The sequence below is a fragment of the Elaeis guineensis genome, chromosome 9 (genome assembly GCF_000442705.2).
Source record: "Elaeis guineensis isolate ETL-2024a chromosome 9, EG11, whole genome shotgun sequence".
Classification (NCBI taxonomy): domain Eukaryota; kingdom Viridiplantae; phylum Streptophyta; class Magnoliopsida; order Arecales; family Arecaceae; genus Elaeis; species Elaeis guineensis.
Window position 1 is genome coordinate 7569692 of NC_026001.2, and position 14974 is coordinate 7584665.

At 37.1% G+C, this 14974-nt stretch overlaps 2 protein-coding genes across 11 annotated transcripts; one reads left to right on the plus strand and one right to left on the minus strand.

The window, feature by feature from the left end:
- The first annotated feature begins 1520 nt into the window (after positions 1 to 1520).
- LOC105051829 (potassium channel AKT2-like) lies at positions 1521 to 8437 on the plus strand. Its single transcript, XM_010932456.4, is given in 12 exon segments — positions 1521 to 1744; positions 1942 to 2160; positions 4366 to 4524; positions 4614 to 4671; positions 5062 to 5379; positions 5632 to 5871; positions 5982 to 6299; positions 6398 to 6583; positions 7204 to 7279; positions 7345 to 7652; positions 7655 to 7916; positions 8121 to 8437. Coding segments are annotated over 12 exon segments (2502 nt in total). The 3' UTR covers positions 8255 to 8437.
- Positions 4186 to 13071, minus strand: LOC105051830 (uncharacterized). Of its 10 annotated transcripts, none has more exons than XR_012134184.1 (5): positions 12831 to 13067; positions 12526 to 12667; positions 10020 to 10146; positions 6474 to 6621; positions 4186 to 4728 (listed from the first exon to the last, which is right to left on the minus strand). XR_012134184.1 is itself a non-coding variant. In XM_029266635.2 (3 exons), the coding sequence occupies exons 1-3, from the start codon at positions 12946 to 12948 to the stop codon at positions 6603 to 6605; spliced, it is 279 nt and encodes a 92-aa protein (XP_029122468.1). In that variant the 5' UTR covers positions 12949 to 13065; the 3' UTR covers positions 5584 to 6602. The 10 variants fall into 10 exon arrangements, 6 of the variants coding, with proteins under 6 accessions (XP_029122468.1, XP_073099049.1, XP_073099048.1 ...); XR_012134185.1 differs by lacking the exon at positions 4186 to 4728 and adding an exon at positions 5584 to 5868; XR_003801821.2 differs by lacking the exon at positions 4186 to 4728 and having other exon boundaries at positions 5584 to 6621.
- Between the last annotated feature and the right edge of the window lie 1903 nt (positions 13072 to 14974).

Consider the following 14974-nt stretch of genomic DNA (forward strand, 5'->3'; position numbering starts at 1 on the left):
TCAGATTTATTCATTTCCTTCAATAGATTTTTCACATAAGATGTAATTGCTGTATCTGAATTTAACAATATCAGGGTGTTTTGTGATATTATTCACCTTTACTTCTTTAGGATTTTAGAAGATCCATTAAGTTCTGCAAAACATCAGCCATTAATTACTTCAAAATATAAAACTAAACCGAATGAAGCCTCACAAAGGAGGACCCAAAATCAGCTCACAAGCCTCCATGACATGACCGCCAGAGCCAGAACCAGAACAAAAGGTATACAATTCACCAAAATGATCACATGGTGGAAAGCAGCCAGACACCCAAAATAGATACTTGGTGGACCGGATAAGCCATTAATTTCCATGGGAACGGTCTCTCTCAGGGTAATGTTTCATCGACTAAAAGACATACAATCAATCTTCTGGCATGGATGGGGGCACATCAATCTGCTGATAGCCTCACTCTAAACTTACTGCTCAAATCATGACACTTAAAATTTTTTGGAATGGGAGGGGATAGGCATCCAAATTTGTTCTAAAATTAACTTCAGATGGCTTGCTTAATCTTTCAACCAAGATGAATGGATTTCAAAGATCAAGATCACTAACAATTAGCTAATGGTGCAACCAATCACTTCGATATATTGGATTCAGCTTTCTCAAGAAATAATGAGTTAGAGATGTTGGTGAGAGGAATGGTAATAGAAATATGTAACTCCCATTCTAATCATTTAGTTGGAAGAAGTCTTATTTCAATTTTGAATTTAGAATGGAATGAGAATAATCTAATTTACTTAAAACTCAATCCCTATTTTTTTTCTAAGGATTCAAATTTCGATTCTAATTTCGATCACAAACTAAACATTTTGGAAGGTTTAACCATTTCCATTCCAATCCATTTCGATTTCAGTTGCGAACCGAATATCCCTTCAGATGAACATTGAATCCAATGCAGATATGTGTGTACATATTTTGGCTTCAACCAAAAGAGTCGGACTCCTTAAATTATGAAGGGAATTATGACCATGTGAATTTATTTTCTGGGAAAGAGTTGGACCGTTTCCGGATAAAAACAAGATGGAACCCATACCGCCCAACTGCAGGAGCACTAATAAGTATCGGCAACACCGCCACAAAGTCTTTTTCATACTCATTTGTCGTTCACCACCAATTTCCCCCACAATCTTCGTAATAATCATCAATAGACCTGAGAAATTTTTAGTGTGCTTTCCATGGCCGAGCCACATAGATAGCAGCATTTGGCTCGGCCACATCCTATAATAAAAACCAGGAAAGGACGCCCGAATGAGGACAAAATGATCTTGGCCACGAACAAGACAACTCGGCCACCACATGCAGCAGCAGCCCTTATCCCCATCACCAATCATCGCAATCAACTCGAAAAATAGTGGCCCTCCCACACGATAGGTCCATCCTCCTCCACCATTTATTAGGGTTGCCCTCCTCCTCCTTGGCTTGTAGGAAGCCACACTGTGAGATCAAGGGATCATATATATCCCCGAGCACATGAAATGGCAACGCAGGCAGGTCCAACCTTTGAAACGAGTACCGCAGCCCAGAGCTCAACGAAGGAACGCCATGCAAGAAGGAACAAGCACGAGGATGAGAGCTCCACATCCTTCATCCTTGGTAACCTTGCAGAGCTCATCCTCCCTCCTTTGGGCGTGTCAAGTTCCAACCAGACCCAGGTTGACCCCAAGGGAAGAGTTATTGCACCAATGGATTCGAGATACAGGTTAGAACCAATAACGCAATCATCAGTAGTACTTCACAACGCACGCTGCATGAAATATATAGTTGATAAGAGAGACATACAAATGAAATGTGTCAAGAATTGTCCGGCGATTCTTATAGATCTCAGTGATGATCACTTTGTGTTTTCTTTTCTGGAGGAAGAGTGATAGAATTGAGAAACTAAGAGATGTCATTCAGGTACTGGGAAACGTTCATGGTGATGCTGGTGGCCTACTCTGCATGGGTGTTCCCACTGGAGATTGGTTTCATGAATGCTGCTCCAAAGGGAGGACTTTTCATTGCCGATAACATCATCCGTGCATTCTTCGCCGTCGACATCATCCTCACATTCTTTGTGGCTTACATTGAACCAAGAACACAGCTCCTCGTCCAGGATTCCAAAAAGATTGCAATCAGGTTAGTTAATATATACCTCTGCTGCTGATCCTTGGACTAGGGTCAAACTAATTGAGTAGAGGCTCATCCTTGGCCTTCCAAAAGGCAAAAAAACCATCCTAAATTTAGTTCTTAAAGTCACAGAAGATAGATGAGAAAAATGGCAGTGTTGATAGATTAAAGGACCGGTCTTCCTTTTTCTGATGCACAGAATAATCTCAAGTGTAACATCGTTGTGCCATCCAATTCAGCTAATGCACATCTAAAGGCGCCCAACATGCATCTTGAGTTAGATTGGACAACATCCACAGCAAGTGGAAACCACTCTCTCACTATATTAGTCCAATATGTTTACCAACTATGTTAGTCGTTATCTAGAGTCAAAAAAATTATTATGTGGGTGTTGACTTGATCTCAAAAAGTGCTGCCACAAAGGTCATTCTTGTTAGCTAGCTTCCCTGGGAATGGGCAGGATTCACGTTTCTTGGATATAGTCCAATTATTTTATCAACACCAACGGTCAAAATTATCCCATGTTGGTCCACCTGAAATCTTCTTTTACCTACCATCTAAATTCGTGAGGTTATTCTTATTAGCAAAAGAAGAGGTAGCTGGCCTATCAACCTTGTTGGATAAGACAAATCCGCCGCAACGTTTTCTCAATTGCTTCCCACCCATCAGTGGATAAGGCCTAGCATGTTCTCTGTGGCCAGACTCATGTCTCCACTTGAAATATGACCCATGCCTCCACTTGAAATATGACCCATACACTAACTTGACCATACACTAACTTGACCACATATTATAGTCAATTGGGTCTTTTCAATAAACTCAAATGGAATTACTAAGGTGACCGTAGATTACTTGTGATCCTTATCTTGAGAATATCTGATCTTCGATGATCAGAGATCACCGTATTTTGTATTCTCTATTCCAATAATTAAAAATCTTCAAATATTCATGTATAACCTATTTGATAAGCCCATTGGAATACAAGATTTCCGACCATATAATACCAAAACTACCCCTAATATATTCCATAAAAATATTTCATAATAAATTACTAATATATATTACTATATTAATTATCAAAATATGCTAGAAAAATATATTTATTAATCCTATAAAAATATATTAATTATTATTATAGAATCAGTATTTTTAATTCTTATAGTATATTATTATTCTAATATTAATATTTATTTTGATTAGAAAAATAAGATAAATAAAGTTAATATATTAAATAATTTCATAATATAAATATAAAGTATAATAATGTACTTCTATTATAGTATAAAAGTATAATTAAATAATAATATGATTGATAATATATTATAATATAATATACATCATTAATACTATATATTTAATATCAGTATGATATAACATATATAATATTAATATAATTTATTAATGATATATTGATGTACCAATTTTTTCTGCTAGATTGGGAGAGTATTTTTATCCTCAAATTTCAACCAAAGATTACTATTCTAGAGTGATCTTAGATATCTATCCTGAAAGGCCAATTTTCTATCACCAAGTTGGGCGATGATTTTGAAAAATAAGAGTGATTTTGGATTACTAACATATAGGATTACCATTATACAACTAAAGATAATAATCTCATCACCTCCTCGTACATTATATTTGATCTTAGGGTCATCACCTAATACCAAATGCCTCCTTAAGGATCCAGAGATATAAAATATCTTCCGATAGCATTGGGTATAAACAATTTCCATGGGTTTGGTACTAGGATGATGAGAATAAAATGGAAACCTTGCAATAATGCAAATTTCACCTTTTCTACCATGCTGGTTAAAGATTCCCAGTTCCATGTCTCTAAATGTAGGACAACTGAACAACTTAAAATCATGTGATCACAGTGCCTTTTCTTTTTAAAAAAGCTTCTTTTATCATGTCCTTTTGTGATAAGGAGGTGGAATTGCACTTTCTAAGCATCATGGTTTACATGTGAGACAACACAACCAGATATTCATGCTCGAGGATTCTAATTAAGATATGACACGATATTTGATTGAGAAAAAAAAAAAAAAAAATCCTACAATCGTAGCTGCTGAAAATTGTGTCACACAAGTGATAGATTTCCAACAACTGCACTCCATCGATGGGCACCTTTAAACTATTGCATGCGAGCTAGAATTCTCTACCATACACAGAGTAATCATTTTTCACAAAACAATTGTGGATGGCAATTCTCAGGTACTTGTCCACATGGTTTATCATGGATGTGGTCTCAACAATCCCATATGAGGCTCTTGGCTACTTCATCACAGGCAGAGTGAAGGCAGGGGTCTCCTACAGCCTGTTGGGCATGCTAAGACTATGGCGTCTAAGCAAGATCAAGCAATTCTTTACTAGGTGCAAAAGTTCATGTTTGATGATGCAAAGCAAAGGTGAAATGTAGAAACTTTTATGAGCACTAACTTTTCTATTGGGCTGCATCGCAGACTTGAAAAGGATATCAGGTTCAGCTATTTCTGGATAAGATGTTGTAGACTCCTATCTGTAAGTTGAAATAGCAGCAACTGCGTTTTTGACTTTGTGCACTGCTAAAATTTGAAACTGGTAACATTTAAGCAACTTCATCTTAGAAATGTTGCAAAGATCATTAAGAACATCCATGAACTGAAACTTCTCAACAAATGAGGCACTTTAGTATTACTCCTGCTCCAGAAATTTAATTAATGTGCTCCAACCAGTCTACATGCAGTGCTATATATTATTTCAGCATGTCTCTATAATGTTTTATGTAGTATCTGCACTTAATATGCTGTAGCATCAATGTGATCCAACAAAATGGTATATTTTAGATCGGCACACATTTTGAGTGTTCAGCTGCATCCTAGGTGTTTTTGAGTAAAAATGATGAAAATCCTGTGAACATGGTTGGTGCAGGTTACCCTTTTTCTAATGCATTGCGCTGGGTGTCTCTACTACTTGCTAGCTGACCGATACCCTAATCAAGGAAAGACATGGATTGGTGCAGTGATCCCAAATTTCAGAGAGGCTAGCTTGTCTGTCCGTTACATATCTTCGATCTACTGGTCCATCACCACAATGACCACTGTTGGTTATGGTGATCTCCATGCAGTGAATGCAAGAGAAATGATCTTTAATATATTATACATGTTATTTAACCTAGGTCTGACCGCATATTTGATTGGGAACATGACAAATTTGGTTGTTGAAGGAACTCGACACACCATGGAATTCGTAAGAACATTTTGTTCCATACATGTCTATTTTTCGATTAGTTCATAACATAATTTCTAAACAGAAGTTAGAAGCATTGAGTTAACTAAGACCAAGGCCAAATATAATTATATGACATGCAGTAGAGAAATGCACCACAGACATAGTTTCCTTTTTTCCCTTCTATTTTTTTTTTTTAATTTTAATTTTAGAGGGTGAAACAGATGCATTCAAGTGTGTTCTCTTTTTTCATTTCATTTGAAATAATTGCAGAGAAACAGCATACAGGCAGCATCTAATTTTGTATACCGAAACCATTTACCGCCACATCTGGGAGAACAGATACTGGCTCATATGTGCCTTACATTCAAGGCAGAGAGTTTGAACCAACATCAACTAATGGACCAGCTACCCAAATCCATACGCAAAAGCATCTGCCAGCACTTCTTCCTGCCGACTCTGAAGGAGGTTTATCTCTTCAAAGGTGTCTCAAAGGACATGCTCTTGCTCCTGGTTAGATATCGCCCTCCAGTCCAGAGTTAATGTCACTTTATACACTAACAATACTATTTGAAATTTTACTTGTATATTTCTCTCAATGACATTTATAATCTTTGTTCAAGGTTACTAAGATGAAAGCAGAGTATGTTCCACCTAGAGAGGATGTCATCATGCAAAATGAGACCCCAGATGATGTCTATGTTGTAGTATCAGGCAAAGTAGAGATTGTGTATTGTGACAATGAGAAAGAAGAAGTGGTTGGAGAACTGAGCACAGGAGATATTTTTGGAGAAATTAGTGCACTCTGCAATAGGCCTCAAAGCTATACATTTCGGACTAAAACATTATGTCAGTTACTGAGGATGAAGCAGTGTAGCCTTAGAGAAGTTTTGCAGACTAAGCAAAAGGATAGGATAGTCATTATTGAGAACTTTCTTAAGGTAATATCTAAGGTGACTCAAGCTTGTAGTCATGGAATTCTTACATATTCAGCAATCATACAACAATACTACTGACCACATTATTCAAAATTTTACAGCACCAAATTGAATACAAGGATATCAGCATAGCAAATTTGATAGAAGAGAATGGAGAATGTGATGAAGCCAACATACCTTGCAATCTATTGACTGTAGTTGCTACTGGAAGTAGTTGCCTTCTTGAAGAACTACTTAAAGCAGGAATGGACCCAGATATTGGTGACTCAAGAGGAAGGAGACCTCTGGTACAATTTCTTTTCTTCTTTAAGAATGATTTAGTAACCTGTGGTATAACAACTATTTTCTGTGATTCCTCCTCTTACATTTAACATAAAAAGAATGTTAACTTTTTGCACACTCTATAAACCTAGATTTCTGGAGAAGAACAACTCCAGAATAAGATGATGATAATTATAATGTTAGTGAATTTTCTCAGAAGAAATTATAACACTAGTGAAGACATCTACTTAGGGCCATTGCTTGCTGCAACTGTAAAAGGCTTGGGCTGACAAGCACAATGCTGCAGGTTGAAGTTCTGGGACAGCCACTTTGTGCAAAAAAAAAAAGAAGGGCCAAAGATTAGGTTTGTGCCTAATCTGCCCCTTTCAAGACAATGAATTGCCTGGACCATAACTGGATAGTGGCCCCTTTTGTTTGGCAAACATGTCTACTTATCTGCCATGTCATGCAGTTAATCAGATTTAGTCGAGCAACCCAAAGATAAAATAGTTAATTTTAGCATCAAAAATCAAAATCAAAGGTCCATACAACAGGAAATGGATTGAAAGTGAACTTTCTCAGAAATATTTGAAGCATTATTGTCATGATTGTATGCATTGCTGCTAACTTGCTCATTTGTTATCAGCACATAGCAGCATCAAAAGGATTCGAGGACTGTGTTTTGGTCTTACTCAACCATGCTTGCAATGTCAACATACAAGGTAAACAACTCAAAACTAGAATGTTAATTTTTATAGCAAATACTGATGACAGCTAATTGTGGCAGATATGGATGGAAATACTCCTTTATGGATTGCCATCACTGCAAAGCACCACAAAATTTTCAATCTCTTGTACCGTTGCGCTTGCATATCAAATCCCAATATTGGTGGCAATCTTCTTTGCCTTGCTGCTAAAAGAAATGATCTCTCTACAGTGAAAGAGCTATTAAAACATAGTTTAAACATGGACTCGGAGAACCATGAAGGATTAACTGCCCTACAAGTAGCCTTGGCTGAAAACCATGAAGAAATAATTAGATTCTTGGTCATGAATGGAGCGAACATAGAGAAAGCAGGTCTAAGTGGAAGGAACAAAGAAAAATGAAGCACCACTTGCTTGAAGAAATGGTGCACAAAAGGGAAGTTGGTTACCCAATTACGGTGCTTGAGTTGCCTAGTGAAACTAAGCAAATTAAGGTGTCTGGGGAGCAAGGGCACATGTTGAACTGGGAAAGAATTGGACATTGCCCAAGGGTCAGTGTGTATAAAGGCCATCCATTGCTGAGAATTCCTAGTTCAGAAGCTGGAAAGCTGATAAGTTTGCCAAGCACTATGAAAGAGCTCAAGAACATTATTGGTATGCATCTCTCTCTCCATTTATCTGTTTTGCAAACCATATCCATGTATTTAATGCTATGATGCATGCACAATACTTTCAAGAGTAAAAATTCCACAAAAGTTAGTGAGAAATATTTTATCTTTATGGTGATTTAAGAATGTTGTGCCCATTTATTGCAAGATTCAAAACTCTATGAGTACCAAGTTTCTTATTTGTTGACAGGGAAGAGGCTTGGAATTGATGCAAGTAACAGAACAGTAACAAATGCAGATGGTGCAGAGATAGACTCCATTGAAGTGCTCAGGCATAATGATAAACTTTTCATAGTCGAGGATGAAGAATTTACCAAAATTTAATGCCAGAAAATATTGACCAATAACTTAAATATTGCACCTAAATTTCCAAGGATCTAATATCTATTTCATGTGGTAGACTTCTAAGAATGTGATGTGGAGCCAAAAAATCACAATCACTTGCAGTGATTCATCTCGCATATTTACAGTAATGCAATATGCATATCGTCTTTATCAGCATCATTACATGCATTTGTTTCACTTGCATAATACTAAATATTAGCTCTTACAAAGCATCTCTAGGTTTAACAATAGCTCCTACAGATTTATCATTTATTATCTCTTTTATTTTCCTCCTCCATGTTTGGTTCTTAATTTTTAATGCCAGTTTAATTGAAAAGAAGTACATGTGATCGATCATTTGTTTCCTTCCTTTTTTGGTATATGATTGACATCTACATGGCATGGCTTCAAACAAAGCAATAGCTGCAAATGAAATTCAGTTTTCTACCAAATGTCTTCCAATCTATATGAAGCAACCGAAATGAAGCATAAGATTTGCTGCCCACTCGCCAGTCATGTGAGATTAATCTAAATAAACAATTGAAGTCCTTAACCTATGCACATGTCTGAATCTAAATATGATCCTCTTCGAGCTCAAGCATACCCTGAGATCTTTAAATTTTTGACATAGAATCATGTTTTACACTAAGAGCTACGTGATGGTGCTATGGTTCATCACTAAATCTTATTTCATCCTCTCCATGACATTTTTTTATGAGCTGGGGCATCTAGAAAGGTAACAATGCTGAGGGTGGTCAACCATTATAGTTGGTGAAGTCATTGGGATTTGGTATCAATGACTAGAGTTCCAATACTGCTCTCACCTGATTTCTATTGGGTTTTCTGCCATCTCATTCTCAAAGTTACATTAAAAAAATGTAACAATATTTCCTTGTCAGAGGTTTCTATGCCCCCCCATGGACAAAGCAAAGGAATACTTTTGCTCATCCACCAATGAGACAGCTTGAGCTGCAAGACTTAAATTTCCGATATGGCGCTAAGGTTTCAGGTTCATAAAGCTCATGACAGAATTTTGTGCTGTGATGTGTGCTATTTTTAAAGTAAGATTAAAACATAGGATTCAAGCAACCTTTTTTTTTCCCCTTATTTACCAAAAAAAAGCAACCTTTTTCTTTTCTTTTTCAATAGAAGGCATTAAGCAACCGTGGTACTTATGTCTTTTAAAAAAAAAAAATTACTGGCAACAAAATGATCAAAAATCGTAAGACTCCAAGCTCGAGGTCAATCTTCTTAAGCATATACACATCAAGCAGAGGTCTCCAAATTCAAATATTAATGCCACAGATCAAACAAAGATCGGAGGTCAACCTCTTATAATGGACTGACACAGTTGCGAACTCAGGCCCCCTAGAGTTGGGATCTCAAGAGGGTTCAGAAAGTGCCAACATAGTATAGGACTCTACTAGGGAATCACCAACTCTCCATTGGCTTGCAGCCTAATAAGTTTGTCAATTAACCGAATATAGCTTGAATTTATGCACCTTAAAACCCTATTTGAATCCAGAAATTTGGGGTAGAGGGAACTATCGAAGCCATGAGTAACTCACTCACAATCACTTGCTGCAGAACTACACCTACAAATTTAATTTCATTAACTCCCATGAGATTCAGAAGCATGACCTCCATGTAGGCATGAGCTTCCTTAAGCATCGCTATTACCATCCAGGCCAGCTGTATAGATTAGTATAGATCTAAACACATATTTTGTCAGCTCAGGATATAAACCAAGCGGTAACTAGTTCACCTGTTTCTTTCGAGCAGCAAAACACAAAAATATTCAAGTTCTATTGATCTCCGCCTTTCTTCAATTTCCACTGCAGCGAGAACACGAGCCTTGATCTGTCTACAGGATGGTTGAACATTCAGTCCTGCTGTTATAAACGATGTCTCATGCTCCCATTGTCACTTGAGCAAACTAGGCAATCCAATCTTTCATTAAAACCTCTGCAGTTCTTTTATGTACAAAAAGGAAAAATGTGTTTATGATAGATGACTCTTAGCTACCAAATGATTTATGTACAGCAATCATGAAATTTTGAGAATACACTGGTTAAATGAAGCTGCAAATAATGAATCATTGACATCTTGTTCATAGATCAGACACATAGAGTCGGTCCAATTTTGGGAGAGAACATGCTATCTTGGCATCATCTCAACCTTACACATATAATCACAATTTATTCCCCCTAGGGATTATTTTACAATGAAATAAATGGTTGCTCCCAAATGGCATCCAAGTTGTGACTTGTGAAAGCCAGCATCATATCGCGCTAACAAGAAATTATCCTGCTGTTAAGAGCTCTGAAAACATCATGAAGATTTTTCCTCCATTTTAGATCTGTTGTTTCTGCATGGTGTTTGCCAAGAGTCAGAGTGTGGCTCCCTCATGGTGGTATTCTCTAATGTAACTGAAATTATAAGAGTAGGGGGAAAGAATTTCTTTGCCAGCTCCGATTAAGCAATCAAGAGCATCACTGCCTATTATTTTGTGAAATTCTTAACTAACAAGAATCAAACAAGCAACTAATCAAAGTGCCTAAGATTTCTCAAGCACCCTCACTGGATTATGAACAGAATTATTCCTCAATGTTGAAATGTAGTGAAGGTCCTATACCATTCTGTACAAGATGGGGTTAAGACAGCATGGGATTCTTAATAACAAAAATCTGTTCCCTGTGTTCGTTAACTGGAAACCCAAAGGAGATTGTGAGACACTATTTGATACTAACAGCTTCATGTTGTAATATAACTAGAAGAAAGGTGATAGTATGCTCAAGAAACAACAATCGTACAACAACAAACTTCATAAAGAATGCACAAGAAACTTCATATAATGAATAGTTCTGTAATGTCTGGGCTAGCTAAAAGAGAACCAATGATGCATACAAGATTAGGTAACATGAATGTAAATAAAACAACTCCAAGATCTCTCTCATAACAAGTGTGTCAACTGTTGATTTCATATGAAATGTTTGAATCACTGTTACGAAGGTCAAGGTATTAGATTGTAGGTATTCGAACTAAAACCTGTAGCATACAATTCTATATGTTTGATTAGCTTCTTAATACTGTGACCAATTAACCCTTTTGAAACTTGGAAAGCAGTAAGAACATCAAAGGCTAGATGAGGAAATCATATCGAAATGATGAATTCTACAGAGTCAGCTATTTTATTGTTTGAAAACCTTTCCCAAGGACTTAGGAAGCCTCAAAAGAATTGTTAGAATCTGAGCTCAGGTCTTAAACAGCAATAAAATTTTAGCACCTTCTATTAGTTTTAAAGTCCCTGTTGATTGTTCAATTTTGGCATATATCTCTAGCAATATTGCCTCTATGAGCTTTCTCAGATAAAAGCTTGTCACAATAGTACATTCTATAATTTTATTATCTTTTTTTGCCGTAATTGTCATTGACAACTTAAGAGACTTAGTTCAAAATCATTGGCTGATGAATGCTAGCATATTCATGAATGTTGCAATGAATGGACATCAACCAGTATATTCATCAATATGATAATGATGAAGTTATTGATGAGAGCATCTATAAGATATACAAGATTTGATAGAATGGAAGACACAAGTCATACAGACTTGTGACAATATGATGGATTGCAAGCGAAAGCTTTGTCAACACTTTTGAGGCATCAGTCAAGAGAGCAAATTCACTCTCTGCACAGGATCTTCCAGCAGAGACACATATATTAAGGATTTGCTTGCCAAGGAAACCCCAACCACCACCACCCCTATAATAGAAACATTTTCGACAGTATTATCGGTTTGCATATTGAATATCATAATTCAAGTACAAGAGTTTTCGTTCATGGGTTTCTAGTCACTTTGAAGGCATCATTCAGATTCCAGTGTCCAAGTAAAAGAAATACATAAGGAGAAGACTTCAAGACAGGAAATTCAATCTTCGCACTGAATGTACCAATGGTTAAGGACATGCTCCAAGGATTTGGTCATCAATAGTTGGTTAGAACAAACAAGTTCACCAAGATCATTTTTGGCCCATGATAAAAATCATAACTTTAGTCTATACCTCGAATCATAGATAAGATATGATAAAGAAAATGATATTAGTTTTTACCAATTATTCGGAGATATCCCTGAACTAAACGAGAGAAGATAGCAAATACACAAAAGCGGAAGGAAACATAACAAATAAAAAAACCCTAATTTCCAAAAGAGGGCGTCAGTCAGGGGAGCTACAAATAGATCGATGCGAAGAAGAGGAAGAACAGGACGGACCTCAGAGAGGGATTGGAGTGATAGAAGCGGGAGATACGGTGGAGATTAGTGGGTTTGGGCTTCACGGGCTTCTTGCGGAGGCCGCAGATCTCCTGAACCAGGGGCACGTGAACCAGCACCGTCTTCCATGCCACGAACCAGCCTGCATCCAATCCATAGAAGAGCAGAAGAAAAAATTAGGTCACAAACAAGGAACCAATCACTAGGGTTCACGGAGATAAATTAATGGAGGAATCAACAGATCGAGAGGCGAGTTCATCTTTAAAAGAAATAGGGTTTTTGGTGGTGGTTGGATTGGGACTCACTCAGGAGGATCAAAGAGAAGACGAACAAGATCGCGAGAAGAGGGCGAAGGAGGAAGATGGACGCGTGCTCCCACAGCCACCGCAACCACCGCTCGCCGGAGTCCTCGCCGCCGCCCATCCGAACGCGCTCGTGCCAGCTGTCGCTTCGAGAGGGTGGCAAATGTGGAAGCCTTCTACACGGACCCTACTAAGAGCCGCGGAACGGCGCAGCGGAGCATCGTACCGTAAGCATTCGGGAAGTAGTTAATTTAATCGGACGACGTAACTAAATCCCATTCCAACACCAACTTGGAAAAGTTAATCTTTTTTTTTTTCTACTTAATTCACTATAACGACTATTTTTTTATCTAAATTAATCATTTGCCTTAGCTAATCCTATTACGTCGATGGGAAGGGGAACCGTGAAGGCGTGAACCGAGGTTATAAGAAAAATATTTTTAAAAAAATTAAATAATATCAAAAACGGCTCTAAATAGAAATCACCTAACGAATGAATTCATAAAACAGATCCCAAATAATTAAAAAATAATTTAAAAATTATAATTATGAATAGCATTTTGGTGATCCTGGAATCCTTAACTTCATCATCACTGTTTTCCACTTTGATGGGAACATGTTCCTGTCACTGGCTGATCATCATTGTAAAAAATTTCATGCTGACAAATGATTTGAGTTATTTGATCTCTCCAACTTAGTCGGGTGAATAGATCAGTCCAAGTGGACTCGTCACGGCTCATATGAAATATTCTGTGCATCACAGATAGTATAAAAAATCTATCGTGAAGCACATTATCTTATCCAATTAATTTATGTAATCATCATTTTTTAACATACATCTAATATTTATAAATCAATTTTTTCGTTTAAAAATTTTATACGATAAAATATTCCTATTCTTTGAAAAAAAATGATATTCTATGTCCATATTATGACATCTTACGTCCAGAAAGTCATAATTTTTATCCATATGATGTCATAATTTTTTTTAAAGAACATGAGCATTTTTATCATTCAAAATTTTTAAACAAAAAAATAAAATCACAAGTATTAAATATGCATTGAAAAATGGTTGAACAAAAATGCCTCTATGATATCTTAGGTCATATTATGATATTTTGGACCATATTATGCCACAGAATGTTATAATTTTTTTCAAAAGATAAGAATATTTTTGTCATACAAAATTTTTAAATGAAAAGATCGATCTGAAGGCATTAAATGCGCATTAAAAAATAGTGACTATATGAACCAATCGGACAAGACGGTGCACTCCACATCGGATTTTCTACACCGTTCACGGTGCACAAAGAATTTCTCTATGGCTCATATCCACAATGAAATCTGATATTTCACCGTTTTACTAAGATACACTTTAGTGTTCACCAATAGCTTTTGGAATTTATAAACTTTATAATAAGATTCATTTCAAAAACATGACAAAATTTATATCCTTATATTTATTTATGTTTGATAACCATTGCGGTCAAGGGCTCGTGACTCGGACGGATTAGTCTCTGCTTCTGCACGTATGAGGTATTATCCACTTTGGCCTCTGACTGCTATGGCACAAAGCCTCATGGTTTTGCCCTTCAAAAGACACATCACGAGAGAGAGAAGGTCCCATCCCATATAAGCTAATCCTTCTTGACTCACAACCAATGTGGGACTCATTAAACTTTCTCTCCTACACCATAACACAACCCTCCAGTCAAAGAAGACTCTGGGCAAGGTTGCAAAAGGTGCACCATAGTCCACTGGAGGCACATCGACCCTTTAGCACCAATGTTGCCTTCAAAGGCTCGTGGCTTGAACATGTCAATCTCCGCTCATGCGTACATAAAATATTGTCCGCTTTGGCCTTTGGCTGCTATGGTATAGGGCCTTACGATTTTGTCTTTCAAAAAGCATCTCATAGGGAGAAAAGGTCCTATCCTATATAAGCTAAAGTCTCCCCTAACTTACAATCAATGTGAGACTAATAATGTCCTCTCTCATATACTACAACATAGCCCTACCTCCTACATAACAACAATATAGCCCCAACTGAAGAATTTGCCTTGATAGCAACTTGAGGAGTTTCCTCAGACCCGACCTGGGAGGTGGCAATTGAGAATTCGGCCATCACAGGGGTTTTCGCCGCTATC